Raw genomic sequence first — 22,709 nt, 5'->3', positions numbered from 1 at the left:
TAAATATACTTGAATATTTAAGGAAATCAGTTTTTAATGTTTTTTTTTGGACGTTGGATCGATTTTGAAGTACTTTTCGCATTGTTTATTCTGAGAGTATCCTAAGATTCGGAACCTCGTTTGAAGAGCAGCCTTTCATTATTGTTTTTCCAGCTTTCTCACACTTCCACTGCTCTGCCCTCTCCCCCTCCCCCAACCCCCCTCGTTTTGGCTCGTGGCTGCTGCATATGTTCTGTGTCCATGTGTCCGTATGCGTGTGTGTGTGTGTGTGTGTGTGTGTGTGGTAGCAATTTTTCATCATTAATTATGGCGTTGCTCTTTCCCACTCTCTCGCCCTCTCGCCCTCTCATTCTGTGTATTTGTGTGTGGCATCAACATCAGTCAGTTACAGGAGGCAAAAGACCATTAGGGCCATCGCAGAGGCAGGCAGCAGAGGCAGGCAGTGGCAGGCAGTGGCATGGTCCATTGCTGGTTGAGATGTCACACACACACACACACACACACACACTCGGATGTTGTCAACTCGTGTGTGGAGAAGCACTCCACCAAAACCCCCGCCCGTTAATTTACCAGCCCCCCCTTTACCCCCTCTCCCCCTCTCTCTCTCTCTGCCATTGTTACTGTTGATTATTTCATGCGCTTTCCCCCGCCCTTGCCCCCCTCCCCTTCCACTCGCGACGCATTTTTATGCGCATTTTATGTTTTTTCTTTTTTTGATGAAAATAAAAAGGCCCCCCCAAAAGAATGAAAGAATATACATATTTTTATGATCCCCACAGACTCCCTGCCGCCGCCCCTAATCACTCACTCTGCCTGGATCTCTCCCCTTTGTAATTGCTTGCCCCAACAAGCCGCACTGCCCCCCGCCCCTGCCCCTGCACCGCCCCCGCACTTTTCATAATAATAATAAAATGAATTATAAAATAAAGTCACCTTTCTGCAGCCGAAAGCCTCAACTAAATGACGTTCTACTGGGAGTCGGACAGCGACAGAGGGGTAGAGGGGGGGGGGGGGGGGGGGGTCGGGGAGTGTGCGGCAGCTGGCACACAAATTTAATGTGGCAACAACACTCAAAAATTGACATTAGCAGCAGGCAGGAGGCAGCAGGCAGGAGGCAGGAGGCAAGACGGGGCATCAGGCCACCGAATGCCCATAAAAACATAACAAATGGCCGGCCATAATGTGTGTCCTTAAACTGTCACTAAATCGATAAATTCCCACATAATGGCCGCCAGGACATTTAAATATTTAGCCCCCCCCCTGACCCCCTCACCACCGCCGCCCCAAAAAGGAAAACCCCTTTTTCTTAAGGCTTTTCTTTTCTTTTCTTCTCTTTTTTGGGATTAATAAAATTACCCACGAGCCCGCATAGATAGCGCACAGATAGGGAGTGGCAGGGGGCAAGGGGGCAGGGGTGGCTGCCACATCAACGCAAGGGCACGCACACACACACACACACACACACACACACACACAGACAGCGAAACTCTCGAGGTGGACTCTCGTTGATGGTGTGGCAACATAGTCTCGGCTCGTCTCGTCTCGTCGCATCTTAAATGTGTCCATGCCAGTGCCTTGAGTAGCCTCCAACAAGAGCTGCCCCAAAAAGAGAGGCAGCAGGGAGAGAGAGGAGTGGCAGGGGGGGCTGTGCCACTCACGCAGGCCTCCACACAGTTAAGTGTGCGTGTTCAAGGATGCATTTTTGTGCCCAGGAAAACGACACGGACACGGACACGACAGGACGACAACAACGACAACGCAACAAAGACAAAAGGCGGCACATAAAAACGTGCAAAAAGTGTGTGTAGGCGTGTGGGAACATGGGGCATGGGGCATGGGGCATGGCGCATAGGAGGTGTCTCGGTCTCGACTGCCGCCCCCCTCTGTTGTAGGCTTATAAAGTGCGAGAGACGGAGAGAGGGGTGGGGGGAGGGGGGGTGGGTTGGAGTGCGAGAGAGCCAAGGCAGGAAGCCACTTGTGAAAGTTTCATGCACGCGGCCCCACTTCACACGACAGCGCGCAGTCTGGCCAAAGGGGGGGACAGAGAGGGGCGGAGATCAGAGGGGGGGATGGGGAAGGCTAAGAAAGAATCTTCGACCATCTTTGGGATCGAATAAGCGACACCCCAGGCGGTGACACCCAGGAATTATCCTTCAGATTGGAAAGAGAGAGGATCCTAGAGGCCTCCCGATGAAGTATCCTCTGGATAAACGTTCCTTCCACTGAGAACTTTCAGCCAGAAGAAGTCGAGAGCCCCTTAGAGGAGAGATCTCTCCCTCAGTGGTGGCCAGAAGACGAAGAAAGTTGCTGTGATCCCTCTAGCTGTGGCATATACCCCCCCGCAGGACCTCCGCCAATGGCTGGGTATTCGCATAACAAAACATTTTCGGGCACAAAAACGACCGCACAAAGGCCTCGGCGACCGGGCGGGCCATCGGTCTCTGGTCTCAGGTCCTCAGGTCCTCTGGCCCTCGTCTGGTCTCTCCTTCGGGGGAAGGGGGAAGGGTCTGCACGGCGACGGCGTGCAAGTGCTTGTTAGTGCGCTTCGGGATTTTGACGTTGACTCCCCCTCCACCTCCCCCTCTCCCCATCTCCCCTGTAGCCAAGGCTTAGAGAAGTGCCTCCGCCTCCGCCGCCGTCTCCATCTCCGTCTTCGCTTTTGGTCTCTGGCGGAGTCTCCCCTGCTCCCCTGCTCCAACTCTCAGCTTCAAAGCTTCAGCGCTTCAGAGCCTCTTGAGTCGCTCTGGCACCTCTTGTTCTCCTGCCACCAATCTGGGGCACAGCCCCCCCCCCCCCCCCCCCCCCCTTCGCCCCCCCAATAGCCGTCTTCAGTTGCATTCCCTTCTGCAATTGTTCCCTCGTCTGCGGGTGCGGGGCTTGCCTTTTGTTTTGTTTTGTTCTGCAAATTTTTACACGAAAAAGTCATTTGAATATGCGTTTGCCGTTGCCCCACGTCACCCCCCTCCCCCCCTCGCGTAAACCCCCCTGTCATCCATTTCGATGGAGGGATTGAAAGTTTTGTTAGCCGTCAGCTACTTTCATTCGTTCCTGTCGTGCTGCTTGCCCCATGCCACATGCCCCCTCCGTGCCCCTCGTGCCCCTGCGCCCATGTCTCTTGTTGTAAGGTTGAGGGCATGGCTTGCGGCTTTTCTGTTGCTTTTTAGAGCCAACGAATAGACAATATAATGTTCCACTTCCCATTTTCAGCCTTGACTGCAACTTGCAACAGTGGCACGAGCAAAGGGTGCAACAGCAAAGGGTGGTGGTGGGGGGGGGGGGAGAGAAACGGAGACAATTGTTTTCTTACTTCCGTTGAATCTTCAAGAGCAATTCTCTCAGTAGTTTGTCATTCGAAATGAAAGAGATGCTGGAGAGGTCGACAGAGGCCCAAGAGGTTGTGGCAATTAAAACGGAGTGGGGAGTGGCCACAGGGGAAGGGGGGGGCCAGAGGGGAAGGGAGGCTGAGTTCATCTGGGGTTACCTGCAGTTGGGGAGACACTCCTTCAGATGTGCATATCAAATGGAATGGAAAAACCACAAAACCAATCACCATTTTCCCCCCATGTAATCCTGAGTACACGCCCCATCCCCCCCGTAGCCCCTGCCCCTGCCCCTGCCCTGCTCTTTAGTTACAGACTTTGGTTATTGCCTTGCGGTTGGAATATCATCAGCATCCACCTTCGGAGGAGCCCTCCGAGGAGGAGCCTTCCCCTAGCCAGATCTATGCCGCCTGGACATGTGTTTGTTATCTCCGTGTGTGTGTGTGTGTGTGTGTGGCGCCCCAAAGGCAAATGTGGCGATTACAAAAGCAGACACACACACACACACGCATCCCCCCCCCCCCCCCCCCCCCCCCCCTGCTGGAGGGTGGCGAGGCAACACCTTGATGGTTGAACTTTGACCGTTTTTTGGTAACTCATTTAGGGAGATTATTTACGGTAATCCAAGACGCAAGACGCAACGAAGCCAACCGCCAACTTAACTGCAGGATGCCCTGCCCCACTAGTGGGGGGCGGAGAGGGGGTTGGAACTATCTGCAGGATCTGCTGTCGGGCGTGAGTGTATCTGTGTATCTGCGGAAGGGCTAAATACATGCACAAGAGTTGTGTTTTGCTAAATTGTGCGTAAGCTCCGGCTTCAGTCCTTCTGGAGTCCTGGATCTCTAGGTTTTGGGTAGCGCCGGAAGGGGGAGGGGGAGGGGGATGGAGAGGGGCTAAAGTTTCCCAACGCTCAAGCTGCAAGCTCTGCTGTTGCCTCAATTCAAATAACACTTTTATTTTGCTTTTATAAGCACCTACCAACCTCCCTCTCCCCCTCCCCCGCCCCAGGCACCCCCCCTGCCCGCTCTCTCTCTCTCTCTCTCTCTCTCTTTCGTGTGTGCGCCCCCTCCGATGTTTTGGTACGTGTCTGCGGTGTTTTGTATGTGTTACATGATTGCCACGCCGCCACCCTCCCCCTGCCACCCCTCCCCCTCTCCCACCTGGCCGACAGCATGCCTCTGGCTGTGGCTCACCTGTCGCAGACTCACCCTTTTTTCCTTTTTCCCTTTTCCCCCTCTTCCCGTTTTTTTGGTTTTTTTTCCGTTTTGTTGCTGTTGTTGTTGCCACAGGTTGAGGCAAGCAGCAAGCATCATCCTTGGCTTGTGTGCGTGGCGCTCATTAGCATTCTGAAACGGCTTTATAAAATTCAACAAGCAACCCAAGTTGCATGTACACACACCCCCCCTCCCCTGGCCCCCTTGCCCCAAGCCCCACACACACACCACTTCCCCGAGAGTGGTGAGGGGAGGCGCGGGGCAAGCCTGAATGTCTCTGCATTTCTCTCTCCGGTCTCACACACATTTCTGTTGTTATCCAGAGAGCCTTGCTCTCTCTCTGCCCCCCTCCCCCTCCCCCTGCCCCGTCGCCCTCGTTGGTGCCTCCGTCCTTCGTTTTTGGGGCATGTGGCAGCATGAGGGGTGGCCGGGGGGGGCATGGGGGGTCTTGTCTGCCTCGAGTTGCATAAATTGAATCTGAATTTGTGAGTAAATTGCACACAGGAGACACATTATTTTTGAGTTTTGCCTTTTAAATTTGTGGCTTTTCACTTTGAGAGTCTTTCTCTCTCTCTCTCTCACTCTGTCTCTCTCACGTTCTCTCCCCCTGTCAGTGCAATCCCGTATCTCTAGAGCAATTGCAACAATCTCTGTCCTCAACTTTGTGGCACTTTCCCTCAACCTCTGTTGCCGCCTGCCGCCTGCCGCCTTGCAACGTTTTGCAATTTTGTGTGACCCACTTGAACATTGGATTGAAGTTACGCCTACGACCCTTACAGTCCACCCTAGCCCATAAAGTGCAACCTCCCCTCGTACCCCCCTCGACCCCCATTTAAATCAATATTAATAGGTGCACGAAAGGATAGGAGGCCTCTTTTTGCTGCGCAAATTGCAACATTGAACACACACACACACACACACACAGACACACACACACACAGTAGACACACACACAGACAGACACAAATTGTTGTTCGATTCGATGTTCTATAAATATCACGATAAAATGTTTATTTAATGCGAGAATATCAGAGTAGCAGAGTACCAGACAGTGCCCCGTGCTGTGGCATGTTACCAGCAACAGCACCACCAGCAGTAGCAGCTGTACAGGAATCCCTCCCCACCCCACTCCCCACCCAGTAAGAACCCCCCCAAAATCCATCGGAGAACTACTCGTACAATAATAATAATAATGACTCTCGATTCTCGTTACTCGTTACTCGAACGGCAAAATGGAAAGCCAAATCATTGGGAAAAAGGCTTTTCCTCGTCTCCTCGTCTCCTCGTTTCCCCGTTTCCCCGTTTCCTGTTTTCCACTTGTCCCTTTTGCATATGAAAATCTTTTTTATAAATTTCACAAACAAGGAAATTGTTCTTGTTTCGGATTTTCTTTGTATTGCCAATAAATGCAAGGAATCTTACCGAAGAAACAGAGGGAGGGAGAGAGAGAAGAGTGGGGGAGAAGAGAGGGAGATTAGAAGTGGAGCTTAGATAATAATTAAGTGTGGAATAACCAATAGACTGATTAAGTGGCATATGTCCGTACGGAATGGAAGGATAATAATGGCATAAATCAATAAAGATACAGATATGGAGACGATATAGAGGGGTAGATAGATGGATAGATAGATATAGATAGGTAGATAGTTCTAGAGAGATAGATATAGATAGATAGATGGATAGGTAGATATAGATAGATAAAGATAGATAGATAGATGGATGGATAGATGGATAGATAGAGATAGATAGTTATAGATAGATAGATAGTTGGATAGGATGGATGGATAGATAGATAGTTAGTTACATAGATTGAAAGATAGCTAGATACATAGACGCATAGATAGATAGATATAGAATATGGAGATAGGTGGTATAGAATGGTATTTTATAGGGTATTATAAAAGTCCTAAAGAAACTTGCACTTAGATCCAAAATATTCAGATAGATTCCAACATTCCAAAGCTAATGGATATTGAATGCCGTTCTACAAGGGGCAGGGCAGATGATGGAAAGTACATGTGTACGTGTTTAGATAGAAAAGTGTGCCTGAAAGAGAATTTACGGATTTCATCACTAGATAGTGGACGATGGATCACGCTTCGTCTACCAGGAGTCTATCACGATCAATCATGTTCTGTGAGTGCTGGAGAACGCGTCTGAAAGACTTATAGATCCTTAGATCTTTCCTTAGATCCAATCCTTATACACTCCTCGTTATCGGCTCAGAGCCTATCGATATGTATGGGCTTCGAAAAGCCAAGTAAAAGCGAACTCCTGACTCCCGATTATTTTGTTTTCTTCTCGCTTTAATACGTATTCCAACCAGCTATCGATTCATCACCACTATCCCTCATTGATCCCTTATCACTGATCCCTAAACGCTTCCAAAGACTTCTGGGTTGGGTTTGGATGGTATCTCCTGTGATACAATAGTATATATTGGGTGTTAATGAAAGATCAATGATTGCAGGATATTCTTTGATGGTTCAAACATAGATAGAGCTAACAGATAAGATATGAGGGTAAAAGGAACGTGAATGAATCGTTGGAGTGTCCAGGAAGAACCCTATTCAAAGACGGAAACATTCAATGGGTTTCCATGTATCTGAACAGCCACAGATGTGTCTCTAAATAACCCTTCCGATAGCCCAGCCCATCTGCAGCACTTTCTCTCAAGTTTTTGCGTTAGTGGCTCCTTCTAAGGCTCCTGCCTCTTCCAGGAACTTTGACCATAATTTCTCCTATTAATATATCCTTCCCTTTAATGCATAAAATGAGGGCCATAAACGGGGTGTATCGCAGTAATTCCAGTACCAGTTGACCATTTGGACCCCCAGGGATGGTCGCTGGACCATTAGGGGTAGTGCCACACAGTGACCTTGCTGGACAGGAAGGGGCATGGATAACCAGGGAGTCATGGAGTCATGGAGTCATGGAATCATGGAATCAGTACCGTAACAATTGCCACAATTGCAATAGAATCGTCGTTAATTACTGTCTGTGCTTGCGGTTGCTCTTCTTTTGCCCTCCTCTTGGATACCGATTGAGAGACAGAGAGGGGGAGGCGGAGGGGGACCTGCCGGACTGGGGATCAGGGGTGGTGGCACGATTGGGCTTAAAAGAGCAAGACAAATACGAGCATGTGTCTGTGGGCTTAGCCTGCACGGTGGTGCGGTGGTGCGGTGGTGCGTCTGAACGAAGAGGGCCAGGAGGAGATGCCTCGTTAAGCGTTGCTGCCAAGTGGCAAAACTCAAATAAACATAAACGTGCCACACAGACGGGGACAGACAGAGAGGCAGAGGCAGAGGCGGAGGCAGAGAGCTTAAACGGGTGTGTGGCAGGTGGCGGGAGGTGGCAGAGCGGCAGTGCGGCAGCCACAGCCATAGCCAAAAATCTCTGAACTGGTTTGTTGTCTTTTTGCTGCTGTCTGGGTGATGATGCTGCTGCTGCCTCTGCCTCTGTGCCTCATTCTGGCTGTGGATTGTGCCTCCGACTCTCTGAATCTCGCTTCTGGCTCTGGCTCTGGCTCTGGTTTCAGCCTCCGAGTTTCGGTTTTTGGTGGCATGGGAGACTCATTAAAATGCAGTGCGAGATAATAAGCATTTTAATTAAATATTTAACAAGAATAAGTTTATCACAACACGAACGAAAGACAGAGAGAGAGAGAGAGACGGGGAGAGTGTGGGGCAGAGTGGGGGGACGAGTGTAATGGCTTGTAAGCGTCTGCCGTTAGCGGCTTCGAACTGTTCGGCGAAAAAAAAGGGGAGCCGGGAGTACCGTGCCTCCCCCCCACCCCTCTCTCTCTCTCTCTCTCCCTCTCTCTCTCTCTGGCAATATTTTGATGTAATTTGAGCGCCTAATTGGCGCACGTGCTAAACTGACGATGGCAGCAGGTCCCAGTCCCCCCCCCCTCCGCCGAACCCCTTGTACCCCCCCGTCCGTCCGTCCGTCCGTCCTGGGTCGGTTCTCTCGTTTCCGTTGATTCAGGTTCAGTTTCAGTTACTTGCCTCTCGAGGACCTCGCACCGTCGTCTCCATCTCCGTCTGCTTTTGGTTGTGCAAATATTTGCAGGAACTTCTCTCCAACGTCTCTCCAAGCCCTTCTCTCTCTCTCTCTCTCTCACACTTTATACACATACATACCATACATATATCCATCTATCTGTCTATCTATCTATCTAGCCATCTTTTTCTTGTCTCTTTTTTTGTTCCCGGTACGGTTCTTGTCGTTGCAGAGGCTTTGGCTTTGTCACATTCAGCGATCCAAATAGCGTGGATAAGGTACTCACCCAAGGCACACACGAGCTGGATGGCAAAAAGGTAAATGTTTGAATGTTTATAGACCCCATATGTCCCCCTTCTGCCCCCCTACCCCTACATAGACCTGAGCTATATCCCTATTTTCACTATTTTCCACTCATTTTTTGTTGTGTGTGCAAACAAAAATCAAAAAAACCAAAAAAAAAAAAAGACTCCCCACTTGAGGGAAAACTATGCAAAATATTTGCTCAAAAGCAGTGGCGCGACGTCATCTCATCACCAACATAAATTTGTGAGCCTCTCTCTGGGGCTCCCTCCCCTGCTTTCTCCCCTGCTCTCCTCTCCTCCACTCTACTCCACGTTTATTGACAGCAATTAGAAAGTCAAAGCATAACAGTGTCTCTGCCAAATAAAAACAACAACAACAACAACATCAGCCAAACTACCATAAAAAATCGTTGCCAAAAAAAAAGAAGGAGGCGGAGGTGGAGGTGGAGGTGGAGGGCGATGTAAAGGCCAAACAATTTTTAATTACCTGTAAGAGTGCAGGAGGGGAGGGGGGAGGAGAGGAGAGGAGAGTGGAGCCAAAAGCACATCAAATGAGCTGCAATGGTGGCTCTTTTTTTTTGTTTTTTTTTTCCTGTTGTTCAAGGGAGAATATTATGATTAGTTGATGAAATTTGGGGTGCCATCAAAAGTATCTTTCTGGTAGTAAAAGTCCGCAATTTTGGGATATGGCAGTACAGCGAGGCCTTAAAGCACACCTCTACATATTATAGTAGCCCCATACCGGGCCCTTTATAGACTGGAAGAGTATTAGAAATTTAATTTAAAAGCAGTTTATATTCCAAGCCAAATTAAGGCACGAAGGAAGAGTGAAGCAGTCGCAGTCCAGAAACCAGACCCCGAAACGAGAGTCCATAATCGAGAGTCCCTAATCGAGAGTCCAGAATCGAGAGTCCAGAATCGAGAGTCCAGAATCGAGAGTCCCTAATCGAGAGTCCCCAATCGAGAGTCCATTATCGAGAGTCCAGAATCGAGAGTCCTGAATCGAGAGTCCAGAATCGAGAGAATCCAGAGTCCAGAGAGCCTTCCCTTACATACTCGTACTTTCCCGAAAAAAAGGAGGAAAATCCTTCCAGAATGTTTCCGTTTTTTATTGGAAAGTTCATTGAATTTTGGAGAATTAAGCAAACTAATTTCTGTGCTGCGAAGCATCGATTGTTTGACCTTTCCTCCAGACACTTGATCGTGTGCTGGAAGACCTGGGATTCCCGGTGACGATGATCCATAATCATCGAATAGATCATAACGAAATATGAACTATCTCTGCTTTCTTAGAGCTCTAGAGGTGGAGCTCTCCGAAGGTGTTTTTGTTTTATTCGATAAAATATCAATCTTTAAGTTCAGGCCTAAACTGGTTAGTTCCATTAGAGGCAGCTGCTCTTATCTAGATTTTACAGATGGATATTCCAAAGAGATATGTAACGCCTCGCCGTCATGCCATTTCTACAACATTAATCGAATTGTTTGCTATTTTTGATGGTCCTAAACATTGCCCTTTGAGGGACAGAGGGCATACCCATCTCATCACTAGCTCACTAGCTATAATTAACTTTAAAGGATCTCCATTCCTCCATTCAGAGGAATACCAAAATCAGACTCTGGGAACAGAAAAATGCGGCTTTTGATTAGCCGACTGTCCGCCCAATCCACGCCCACATTTACATATGCACATCCCTTCGTACAGTGAAGACTCTGCTGTAATTGCATTTCGGACGCATTACGCATACGCCGCATTGGCATTAGCCTAATTAAGTGAAGCTCCTCTGTCGCTGTCGCTGTCGCTGTCGCTGTTGCTGGACGGATGGATGAATGGATGGACGGATGGATGTCCTTCCAAGCGATGTCCATTTGATCAGGCTTTTTGAATATGCCTTTCCAACTGTAAATAAAATGCGCATTACCCTCTCGCATTTATGTGTAATTTTTGCAAAACTGCATTCACATACATGGACACGTATTTATATGTTGAATATCTGTTGGATACACCGTATCTGTGTGTGTGTGTACAGGATATACATATTCCCGCCGCCGCTCTTCGGTCTCCTTGATTTTTCACTGAATGGTCAGGGATTCTCCGTGTTTCCGTTTGGCTGAACAGCAACGAAAACGAAACGAAAATGAATTTCATTTCATTTCATTTTACGTTACGGTTTTTCGGCCTGATGTGTTTTTCCACCGAAAAAAGCGGGCCAGCTCACACCCACTTTTGCCCACTTTTCACTCATCCTCTCTCCCGCTCTCTCCTGCCCGCTCCCTCTCTATCGTGCCGCACTCAACGCTGATTAGTTTTAATTTTAATCTAAAAATCAATTTCCCGCCATGCGGCTGCCGTTGTTTTTCCCGTTTTCTGTCCTGCAACACAGGAAATCAACACGGCACACACACACAGAGAGAGAGAGAGAGAGAGAGAGAGAAGGCAGCCACCGCCGCCGCCTGCCGCATGGCCTGCCGCATGTCCTGCCTAGATCCTAGTCACATTCGTGTCCTGTGACAACTTTTCATCTGTGATTTCGCCAGAGGATATTGCGTTGCTTCCTTGAGCCCATTTTGCCAGTAATTTTCCCCATCCCCCCTTCCCCTCACCCCCACTTCATTGGCTTAAGATACTGCAACAGAAGCACTTCAGTTTGGCTGAGATTTAGTCGCAGATCCCAAGGATACATCCATGCCCCGCCACCCCCCCTGCATTGAAGGCGTGGCGGGGGGACCTGTCAAGACGAGCTGTCTCTCAGGCTTCGCCCCCACTAATGTGGAAGCCACAAGGAAAAACCAACCCGGAGAAGGAGAAAAAAGGAAGCAAAATCAGACGAGAGAAAAAAAAAGTGCTTAAAATTGAATTTTTATGATTTTTAATTATTTTTAATGACGCTGCTTATTGGCGTAAGTCGCAAAGGAGAGAAATCTCTCGGTTTTTCCCCCTCTGCGGCAGTGTCCTATCTACCCCCTCGCCCCCGCCCGCACGCCCCTTTCTGCCTTTTGCCCGCTGGCCGAGCAATTTGTTACGCGTTAATTCGTGCGTGCTCAGCTTGAAGAGCCACCCACTGGCAGAGCCACTGCCACAGCCAAAGCCACTGCCACTGCCACTGCCACAGTCAGAGTCACAGTCACAGCCAGCCCCACCCCCCACCCCCCACCCCCTGTGTGGCATCATGCCTCCACTTTGGGGCAATTTCATTTAATGTGCAGTGCAGGGCTTATGCAAGATTTATGCTACGCTATTAATATGAAGAGTTGCGCGAAATGTTCTTTTCATTTAAATGTCATTAAGCATACGATTTTTCCCCACACTCCCTTTCCCCTTCCCCAACCCCTCACCCTCCCCCCACCCGTAGTGCTGCCCATTTACCCCCCCACTCACGCTATCTCTGTTTCGCTCACGTTGCTCTCCTCTTCTCTTCCGCAGGTCGATCCAAAAGTAGCTTTTCCGCGACGTGCACATCCCAAGGTAAGTACCAATCTCCTACCAAAAATACAGCAAGAAAATGCCAACGAAATCTAGTTTCGAAAGTCGAAACGTTGTATACCCTACAGAATATATGGGTTTTTTGAGTGCCATATGAAATTTTGATTAAACGGGACTGGATTTTTTATTAGAAAAAAAAAATGTCTTATAACTATTTAAACTATTGATTCCTAGGGTATTTCCCATAGGTATTAAGTATATGATATGATAATAACAAGATCTTTCTTGTACCATTTATTGAAAATTAGAGTCTTGTGAAAAGTTTGATAGAGGGAAAAAGTGGCTTTGAAGATTGCTTTGAGAATATACGAAATTGAATACACATGAATGTATGCACATATTTGCGTTACAGACGGAGCTGCTCTTCTTGCATTTTTCTTGTATGCCGTTTCGAGCGCGCAGTGCAGTTTTATCTTCATTTGATCTGCGAGGCTTTGTTCACGCTCCAGAAACAACAACAACAACAAAGCGCGACACTCGGCTTCCGATGCCGAGCTGCTGCGAGCTTGCATTGAGAGCAGGTTAGTTCGTTATCTCTCGTCGTCGAACATGTCCGATCCTGCTCGTGTCGTCAGCGAAAAGCTGAACTCAGCCTGGGGCCACGACTCTCGCTTTTAGCGCTTGCATGTGGAGGGAGGGCATAACAAAATTCAGGTTACGACTCTCTTTCCTCCTCTTGCATTTAGTCTGCTGTCTTATCTCTTGATCTTCGTTTGATCTGCGAGGCTTTGCTTCGCTCTCACGGCACAACAAATGCTCTCGCAGTTGCGTCGCTCCAGAAACAACAACAACAATACGACACTCGGCTTCCGATGCCGAGCTGCTGCGAATCTTGCATTGAGAGCAAGTTCAGTTCGTTGCCTCTCCCTCTGTTGAACATGTCCGATCATGCTCGTTTCGTTTGCGAGCTGCAGCCCACTCGGCTCGCTCTTTCAGCAAATGGGACGCTTTTTTTGGTGCGTAAATTCTGTTTTTATTTGTCTTCGAATTTGCTTCACTTTCTCTCTTTCCGAATCGTCATAGCTTACTGAAAGAGTATAATAATACCAGCGAAAAAAAAATAAAATACATGAAAAAAGAAAAAGGGAAACAGAAATTCCAAAAATGGGACAGATACAGATATTTTTGTGGGAAGTCTTTCAGAGCTCAGGTTCTGGTGGGGAGTCGGCGGATTGTCCTGTTGGTGGCTCTGTGAATGGAGTGGCAGTGGGGGGGAGGCGGGGGGTACCGCGGCAAAAAGGATGTGTCATAAGTAGCAGTAAATGGCAGATGAAATTAAAAACGGAAGATGACAACAACAACCACAGGAAAAAGCGAGGAAACACAACAACGAAAACAGGCTGCAAAAACCGTGGGAGCTGTGGTGGCGGGGTGGAGGGGTGGAGGGAGGAAAGAAGATAACTTTGTGTCTGACAGGCGTCGGTGGCTTTGGCTTCCCCTGTCTACAGGACTTTACCTTCAGCGTCACCCAAGCATTTCTCTCTCTCCCTCTCCCTCTCCCCATCCCTCCCTCTGCCGCACCTTCTCTCTGTCTCTCTTAAAGTGATGATGACAACAAAATTTTCACCCAAAAGTGATGGGGGTGGGGGTGTGGGGGGCGAAGGTGGTGTGTGGAGTGCTTCTGTCTGCAGGCAGAGCTCTACCCTGTCTTTCTTTTCTTGTCTTTCGTTTTTTTTTTTTTTTGTTGGTTGTGCCTTTCTCAATTTCTCTTGCACGCACATTTTTGGGTGCTCCTGTGCCTGTTCCTGTCCCTGCTCCCCCCCTCGCCTGCCACCATCTCCTGAGGCCGGTTAGACAGCGCGTTACAAATGTGCCTCTGTGTTTTTGGGGTCCCTCCCCACCCTTCTTGGGACACATAATGCTCTGCAAGAAAGAAGGATCCTTTGGCTAACAGCAGGAGCAAATGCAGGAGCAGCAAAGTGCCACAAAGAGATTTCCCCCAAACTAATTTCATTCGATTTTCCCCCTTCTTTGTTGCATTTAAATTATACAACAAATAAATTATTTCGGTTTATGGTTTTCGAGGTCAATATGGACATTGTTCGATTATAGAAAACACAATTAAAAAACACCTAAATATATGTATGTATGTGTGTGTGTGTGTTTTTTTAGGGGGGAATTAAATTAAGCGAAATTTATGCATTTTATTGCAATTTGTTTTCAAATTATTGAAAATAAGGGAATTATTAATTTTTCGACAGAAATGCAGGTCCCTTGATTGATTTGCCATTTAAATGGCAATAAAGTACCGTTTTCATTCAATTGTCCCTCGAATCTGATCAAGGGGGGGGGGGGGGTCTGTTCTTCCTGGAATCACTTAATCGAATTAATTGCAGGTTCCATGGCTCCGGCCTATATATAGGACGCAGATATAGTGTATTGAAAATTCTTGGAATTGTCTAATATTATATTCCAGAGTAGGATATTCCGCCCTTCGTCTAGCGGTAGCGTTTTCCTGGTACAAAAAAACCGCAAAGCACACCATAATACGCACGCAAACACACACACACACACACACAGATATACAGATATACAGATACACAGATACATTTGGCAGAAGAAGGAAACAAACTCGAAGAGGGCTCCATCTTCCAGCTAAGGTTGCCCCCCCCTTTGAATTGCTGTTCAGCCTTCGAATTTCTGTTCCTGCCTCATGGTGCCTGCTGCCTGCTCCCTACTGCCCCCCACCCCCACCTCCACCGCCTCCACAGAGCTATGCGTGCTTATCAACACGCAGCTGATTTCCGTTGCTATTCCAGCGGCGCGTGCCTGGCACCCTGCAATAACCACCGAACCCACTCAGCAGTCGACTGTTCCCCTGTCTCTCCCCCCCCCCCCCACCCCCTGCAAGGAGGAGCAGCAGCAGCCAACAATTATTTACGTAATGTTATTATTATAATATTTTTTTAAACGCATTCTCACTGGATTTGCGGCGCGTTACCAAGAAACGACAGCCAGAAGCCAGAAGAAGAAGAAGAACGAAGGAGGAGGAGGAGGAGAAGGAAGAAGAAGCTCCAACAAGGATAAAGATGGTGCTACGGATGTGGCATGCAGGGGGTGAGCGGTGAGGGGTGGCTGGCTAGGACCACGGTGGCTATGCGGCATTTGCCGAGTGGCTTTGTGTCTTGTTGGGGGGGGTGGGGAGGGGGAGTCGGGCGGCAGCTACGCGCGAATATCCTCTCGCATATTAAAAGGCGTTTAAAAACATAAATCCAACGTCTAACGGCTGCTTATGAAAATTACGAGGAAAAAATGACTGACAGAGCGAGACAGAGCGAAGAGAGTGAGAGGGAGGGAGAGGGGGTGGGCGAGGGAGAGGGGGCTTAGTGCGAGGCAAATGGCAGAGACACCCAAAGGAGTTCTGCCAGCCAGCAACAACAAAAAAAGCAAACAGAAAGAAAGCTGCAAGCGACATCCAAAAAAAAAAAGAGAAAGCAAAAGCAAAAGCAAAAAGGAAAGGCATAGGGAAATGGCGCTAGGAAAAGCGGTTAAGGAGGGTGAAGACGGGGGGGAAATGGAGGTAAAAGAGAGGACAATTTCTCGCACCGTTTGCTAAGGACGAACCAGAACCAGAACCAGAACCAAAACGGTAACGGGAACGAGAACCAGGACACAGAAGGATTGCCCACAAAATGCGGCCCCAAAATGCTTGCGGTTGCAGCGAAAGTTAAGAGTTTTTCAAAATGAGAGACAGAGACAGAGAGAAGGAGTGTGGTAGGGGCAGGGGCAGGGGGGGGGGGGACATAATGAAATGAAGCATACTAAATGATGCTGCTCCAAGTTTTCACTAGAGAAAGGTTGAGTAGAGCGAGAGAGAGAGAGGGAGACACACACGCATACAGTGCGCGCCATAATGAAATGCGAAAAAATGATGATGATGTTTTTCTTTTTTTTTTTTTTTGGACCATAAAATGCAGATGAGCCGCCGACTAAGCACAAAATAGTGTGGAAAACCCATGGAAAACTCTCGACGGGCAAGAGGAAACGGTACGGTGAGGGAAGGGAGGGGGGGTGCTAAGTAGGCCTCTACCCCTAATCCCCAACCACTGGAAAGGGGGGGGGGGGGGGCGGCAGGGGTAGGGCTTTGCCCTACACATGTCCCATCGACTCTATCGCTGGCAGCTCTTTCCACACTTTTCCGGAGTTAATTTCTTGGCTTTTTAAGCGCCTCACCATGAATATGAAATGTATATTTGAGTAAGCTTTATATGTGGCCAAAAGGGGGTGGCAGAGGGGGCCAACAGGGGGGGCAACAGAGAGGCTCATGTATGACCAGGAGTGGGGCAGAAGAGGGGCTTGTATATGACCAGGAATGGGGCGGAAGAGGGGCTCGTATGTGACCAAGAATGGGGCAGAAGAGGGGCTCACATATGGCCAGGAACGAGGCAGAAGAGGGGCTCGTATATGACCAGGAACGGGCCAGAAGAGGGGGCCATTTATGACCATCTATGGGACGGAAGGCAGGCTCACATATGACCAGGAATGGGACAGCGGCGAGGTCCTTATTTAGCCAGAAGGAACCACCCAGTGTGGAAGGGGACACAGTTGGCCCGCCCCCACCCATAAAGAAGGCGGAAGAGCCCAGCAACATTTGGCCAAAAAGAAGCCAAAAGTGGGCTAAGACGGGGCACGGCACGGCGCAGCACGGCGCGGATGGGGCTCCAACTCTGGCATACATATGTCATGTAAAAAAGTTCGCTTTTAATGTGCAAAATTTTGTACGTCGACGGCGGCGGACTAGAGCCATAAAAGTGCATGAGGAATAAGTGAAATGGATTTCTTTTTTGGGGCACGCTGTGTCCTGCCAGTCCTGCCAGCCATGCCAGCCATGCCCCATATAAGTGCCACATAAAATAAGGGAACGGAAAAGAACGGAATCCACAGAATGCTGGGGCCACTGGCCATCCCCCCACCCACCCAAAAACCAGATACAGTTTGAACTTGGGGCTAGGATTTATGACTGTTTGTTCGGAACAAAAGAAATCCATGTGTGTGTCCTGCCCCCCAACCCCCCCCCCCCCCCCCTCTCTGCTCTCCGTGCTGCTGTGGAGTGCGTGCTTGGAGTGGGGGGGGAAAATCCTTTAATGCCGGAGTTGAGGTGCGTACAAGAGCCTGTCCGTACGGTGCGGCCATAAGTGGATTATACGCATAGATTTCGCCCCGCCGGAGTGGAGTACGGCTCACTTTACGGCGGTAGATAAACTTGTTTTTGCCGCTTTTGCCGTCACGGATAAGTGTGGCAGGGATATTCATGCGGCAAAATGAGTTGATTACAGTCCACGGCTCCGTGGAGCCTCCTCCAGTTGGTAGTTTAGTTCCTGGATTACGGAAAAAAAGGGGAATATATGTCGGGATTATCGCTCGATTACTGGTTTGAGGGGTTTGAGGGGTGGCGCCCTGGCGCCCCATGGAAACTATCTTTGTTTCTGTGTGTGGGTGAGGGGGCGGGGGCGGTGGCGGGGGAATTATGCCATCCTCAAAATCTCAATCCTGAAGTTCGGCAGCTCCATTTCTTTGACAAATTTCGTGTCGAAACACAGACACATTTCCCTCTTCAAGCCCATCAATGGCGCTCTCTGTCCTGTGGCATCGTTTTCCATTAAATTAACACGCTCGAATGTGCTTCCTACCCACAGTCTATCTGTCTCTCTCTCCCTCTCTCTCTCTCTGTGTGTGTGTGTGTGTGTGTGGCATGTGGCAGAGTTGGGTGGGGAGTTGTACACTTACATTGTGCAAACTTTTCTAATTTAAACCGGCAGTTTCAGTCAATTGCCACAGCTTACCGCTTCTCGACATGAGTTTTACTTTATTTTTTCTTGCTTCCTCTTCTACCTACGGGTGCCTGCCACACGGATGCGTTGTTGCAGCATTTCACAAGAGCAAGAGAGGGAGGCAGAGAGTATGGGGTGGGGAGGGGGTGGGGGAGGGAGTCAAGTGAATTTCCAATACATTAAAAAGTTGTGTCTGAATACAGTTCTTGGGGCAGAATCCCATTATAACCGAAACAGACATGAAAGCCAAGCCATAAATCTAATAAATACCGTGTATTTCTCACACGTCTCCACCACTGCCTCCCCCACCCCCCCCACACGCAGAGAGAGGGAGAGAGCAGAGGTGTGTGTGTGTGTGCAATAACTTGTAAAATATGTAATCAATCAAGATGAAACAGTCGTCGAGAGGCAGCCAAACTATGTCGGAAGTATGCGTCTGACTGCAGTTTCAGTTGCCTGTTTGGGGGTGGAGCGGGGTGTGGGGGGGTGTGGCATGCCCTCGATTAATTCAACTTTCCCGTGCAGACAATAGAACTCGAGAGAGAGAGAGAGAGAGAGAGGGAGAGAGAGAGAGCGGCAGTCGAAAAGTTGAAAGTGCAATTTTGTCGTTATTATTTTACATTTACAACAAAAGAGATGTGGCACGTGGGGCACAGGGCAACCGGGCACCAAATCAAAAAAAAAAAAACAGAGACAGAGACAGAGACAGGGAAAGTTCTTCAAACTATTTTATGTGGCGGTTCAGAGCCACTCTTCCTCCCCCTCTCCCTCCTCTCTCTGGGACTCTCTCTTTTTGCAGTGTGTGTGTAATTGTCGAGTTAGTTGCCGCCCGTCCGACTGTCCGCCTGTCTGTCAGTCCGAATGTTGAAATTAATTTATTTCAATTGAAGTTTGAACTTTTCTGTGGCGTTATTACTTTTGTAGGAACTTTCTCCGGGCTTTCTACGCATAATAAACGGCACACAGAGAGACCCAGAGAGACCCCGAGTGGGATGTTGCAGCGCCAGGTGCTGCCCCCCCACTGCCCCCCACCCCACCCCTTTAGCATATAGAATTGGCGCATAGAAATATATTTATTTAGCTTCTTGGCAAAATAATCAAATTGGAAAATTGCAAGTGGTGCTGTTGTTGCCCCATCAACTGTCAACAATCATCGTCTGTCTGCGTCTGCTCGCCTTCTCTATCTTTGTCTTACTCCATCTAAATGTATATAGTTCTCTCTCCCTCTCTCTCTCTCTGTCTCTGTGCCCCCTTGCCCTGCTGTTGTCCTTATCTGTCGTTCTGTCTGCCTTTCATTTGATTTGAGAGTCTCTTTTACGAGGACACATACCCTGGAAAGTGCCGTGTGGCGTTTTGGGATTGAACAACAGAAAAAAGAACACGGAATGAAGTATTTCCGGAATCCCTTAAGCGTATATAGAGGAACTTATAGGAACTTCAAGGGTATCCCCAGCTTCGATCCCCTTCCTCTCGCTTCTTTTTTGTTGGGGATTTTTTTCTGCCAATATTCGTTGTCCAACAGACAACAAGGTGGGTGGGGCTGGGGTGGGGCAGGGGTGGGGCACGACAGGTGCCGTTGACGTCTCCGCTGATAATTTGTTGCGAGTGACTTCGGCACTTGCAACCTGGCATTTGCAACTGTGCGACGGCACTGATAGTTATTTGATATTTCCCCCCCCCCCAAAATAAATATCAAAAACATGAATATTTGCAAAAAATATATTTGGGGCTGCCTCCGTTGTTGGTGCAACCTGGAACCTGGTGGCATTGGTGGCTTTAAATCAGAGATTCCTCAGTGAGAATGCAGAGGTCTCAAGGACACAGCTTAAAGGAATAGATCTCGATTAAAGAGAGAAATTCAGCCAGCTTGAGATTCCATAAGATTGCAAGTGAAATTCCCTTTCAATGGAAAATGTTAAAGGGTGAAAAAGCTAAAGAAGAAGCTTTGAGCATGGTATTTGAACGGGTACTCGTGCCAGGATATTCCAGTGAAATGCAATTCTTTTCAATTATATTTTAGACAACATTTTGGCCAGCAATTCTGCTTCCCCCGTTCCGCCGCTGCCCATTCTGGCCCACTGGCAATGCCAATTTCTGGAGCTCTCTCTCTCGGCCTCGACTCGTGATTGCAGTTTCAATTTGGGTTCAATTTCTTATGAATTTTGGATGGGAATGCCCCAAAGAAGAATCTTAACTGATGGTTTTTTTTTTTTATATACTGGCCTGCAATTCAATTCTGAGAAGTGTGTCTCTTAATTTTTCACCTCCTCCTCGCCCTCTGTCGTTTCCTCGATGGGATACAGTCCAAGGATGTCCCCCCCTTATTGTTGTTGCTCTGTTTTAAACTCGAATCAAAAATCAAAATCCGCACCAGCTACAAAATGTTAAATCCGCAAATAATTGACAAAGTTTAGGCATAAACGTTGGGGGGGGGTGTCTTCCCCTCGCCGGAGACAGACCCCAGGCCCCCCCCTGGAGGATGGAAGGGGCAGGAATGCTCTGCTGTGTGTGGGGGTGTGTGGGGGTGGGGGGGGGTGCTGGCTAACTTCAAAATATGTTGGCCACAAATGGCAAAAGTTTGACAGGTAAACGGAATTTCGGTAGAATATCCCCACGTCTGTGTCTGTGTGTGTGTGTGTGTGTGTGGATAAAATGGGAATTGAACACGGGGGCCTTCCTCTTGGGGCATGGCATGCATGCAAGCCACATATGAAAACCGCTGAAACATCTGCGACCGCTTTTTGGATTCAGGATTCAGGATTCAGAATTCCAGATTCAGAATTCGGGGTTTTGCTTTCGCTCTCTCTCCCTCTCCCTCTCTCTCTCGCGGGAGAGTCAATATTTTGCGGGAGTATCTGCATCTACGGCCGTATCTGTATCTATTCCTGTTCTAGTTGAGCGGGCGGCCATTTATGTTTAATGAGATACTTTTTAACAGCCTCATAAATGGCTATGATAACCACTTAATGTCGAGTGGGATGTCGATGCCGCAGGGTGGCCGCTGCCACAGGGCGTGGAGCGGAGCGAGTGTGTGTGTGCGGGGGGGGAGGCGTGTGGGGGGGCGGTGGAGAGTGGAGTAAAAACAATTTACATATTAAACTTACGCCGCAGCAATGTAGCGAACGTAGCCGCAGCAGAGCTGTTATCCTCCTCCACGCACCAGCAGCAGGATATCTCTTTGTCTCTCTCCCTCTCTCCCAGCAGCAGCGGCAGCGGCAGCATCCATCCAGAGGACGCGTGCGAAATATGTTCGCCTGCGGCGCATTCACTTTAATTTGATTAAATTTTGAACATTTTCACGTAAAAGTTGCTCCTTTGGCTCGGGCTCGGGCTCTGGCGCTGGCGCTGGCTCTGGCTCTCGAGCGAAGGCTCCATCCGCTGTGTGCTCTCTCATCTGTGCACTGGATGGATGGATTGGATGGTCCTGCTCCGCTGCTGTGGTCTGCCTTGGCCAGAGGCCCCCTGCTGTCCCAAAAAAATACAAAAATACGAAAAACGCTGATGCCGTGCCACCTTCACGCTCAGCTGTTGTCTGTTTCCATTTATCCCTCACTCATGCCCCACCTCCCCCCTCCCCCCTCCCCCCTGTGTGTGTGTGTGTGAATGTGTTAAATAGTTTTTATACCCTGTAAAATGAAGTCTATCCAGAGGAAAGGCTTCCTCTAGTGGATCTTTGAGGCCATATTCCAGGGGATATGGGTAGACTTTTCTTTGGATTTAGAGCCCACAGATCGTGGGGGGCGCTATAGCCCTTGGACGGCCTTGAATGGATCCCCAAAAGCACAGGGAAGTGCTCTCTCTCTCTCTGGCGTCCTCCTTGCGGGCTCCTTCCAGGGCTCCGGTCATTCGTTACGCTCGTCCTGCCGCAGCCGCAGCCGCAGCTTCCTCCTTTATTTCATTTGGTTATTTTGTTGTATTTTATTTTATAATAAATAGTTGTTTAAACTTTCGCCCACTCAATTCCTGCTGCCGGCCCACAGCCCCCCCCCTGGCACTGCATGCCGTTCCCCCCCCGCCGCCCGCAAAAGAGATGTTTGCCACCAAATGTGGTGGCTGCCTCTTGTTGCTGCTGCTGTTGCTGTTGCTGCTGCTGCTGTCCGGCTCTTCAACTATTTTTTATGCAATCTGCTTTTCGTCTGTAGCACACAACCCCCCCTCCGTGCCCCTCCCCTCCCCCCCTGCCACCCTTCGAACTGCATTGTTTTGTGTGTTGCCTTTTGTTTTTGTTTTTTTTTTTGTATTTTTGGACTTTTTTGACTTCTTTTTTTGTTGGTTTTCTGTGTTGTGTTTTTTATTTTGTTGTCTGTTTGCCATTTCCTTCTCTGTCTCTCTATCTCTCTCTCTCTCGCTGTGGATGCCGCACATAGTTATGGCCACGATTTTGGCTTTCGGTTATGTGTACACTGAGATTTTCCTTGGCCTTGTTTTCGCTTCAGCCTGGCAATTGTTTTCCTCGCTTTCCTTTTTCATCTTTCGCTGCCGCCGCCGCTGCCGCTGCCGCCCGGCCATTGTTGCAGCGAAGGGTATATTGGACGAGAGGGTAAGGCCCTGTCTCCTCTCCCTTTGGCGGCCTCTGGCTTGCCCTTTTGTGGTCCCAACCCGCCACTGCCACATGC

General features: G+C 48.9%; 1 protein-coding gene across 2 annotated transcripts in view; it reads left to right on the top strand.

Annotated features, from left to right (window-relative positions):
- LOC6603686 (RNA-binding protein Musashi homolog Rbp6) overlaps positions 1-22,709 on the top strand; it is a 191,880-nt gene that overhangs the window by 75,697 nt on the left and 93,474 nt on the right. For both annotated transcript variants that reach the window (XM_026992355.1, XM_026992356.1), the window contains exons 4-5: positions 8,769-8,853; positions 12,263-12,304. In XM_026992355.1, the coding sequence (XP_026848156.1) occupies positions 8,769-8,853; positions 12,263-12,304 (127 nt within the window). The remainder of the gene's footprint in view (positions 1-8,768; positions 8,854-12,262; positions 12,305-22,709) is intronic.

This window comes from Drosophila persimilis, unplaced genomic scaffold (assembly GCF_003286085.1).
Source record: "Drosophila persimilis strain 14011-0111.01,24,50 unplaced genomic scaffold, DperRS2 tig00000732-arrow-arrow-pilon, whole genome shotgun sequence".
In the NCBI taxonomy this organism is placed as follows: Eukaryota; Metazoa; Arthropoda; class Insecta; order Diptera; family Drosophilidae; genus Drosophila; species Drosophila persimilis.
The sequence above is the reverse complement of the archived record's forward strand: the minus strand, read 5'-3'. Positions and strand labels throughout refer to the sequence as shown.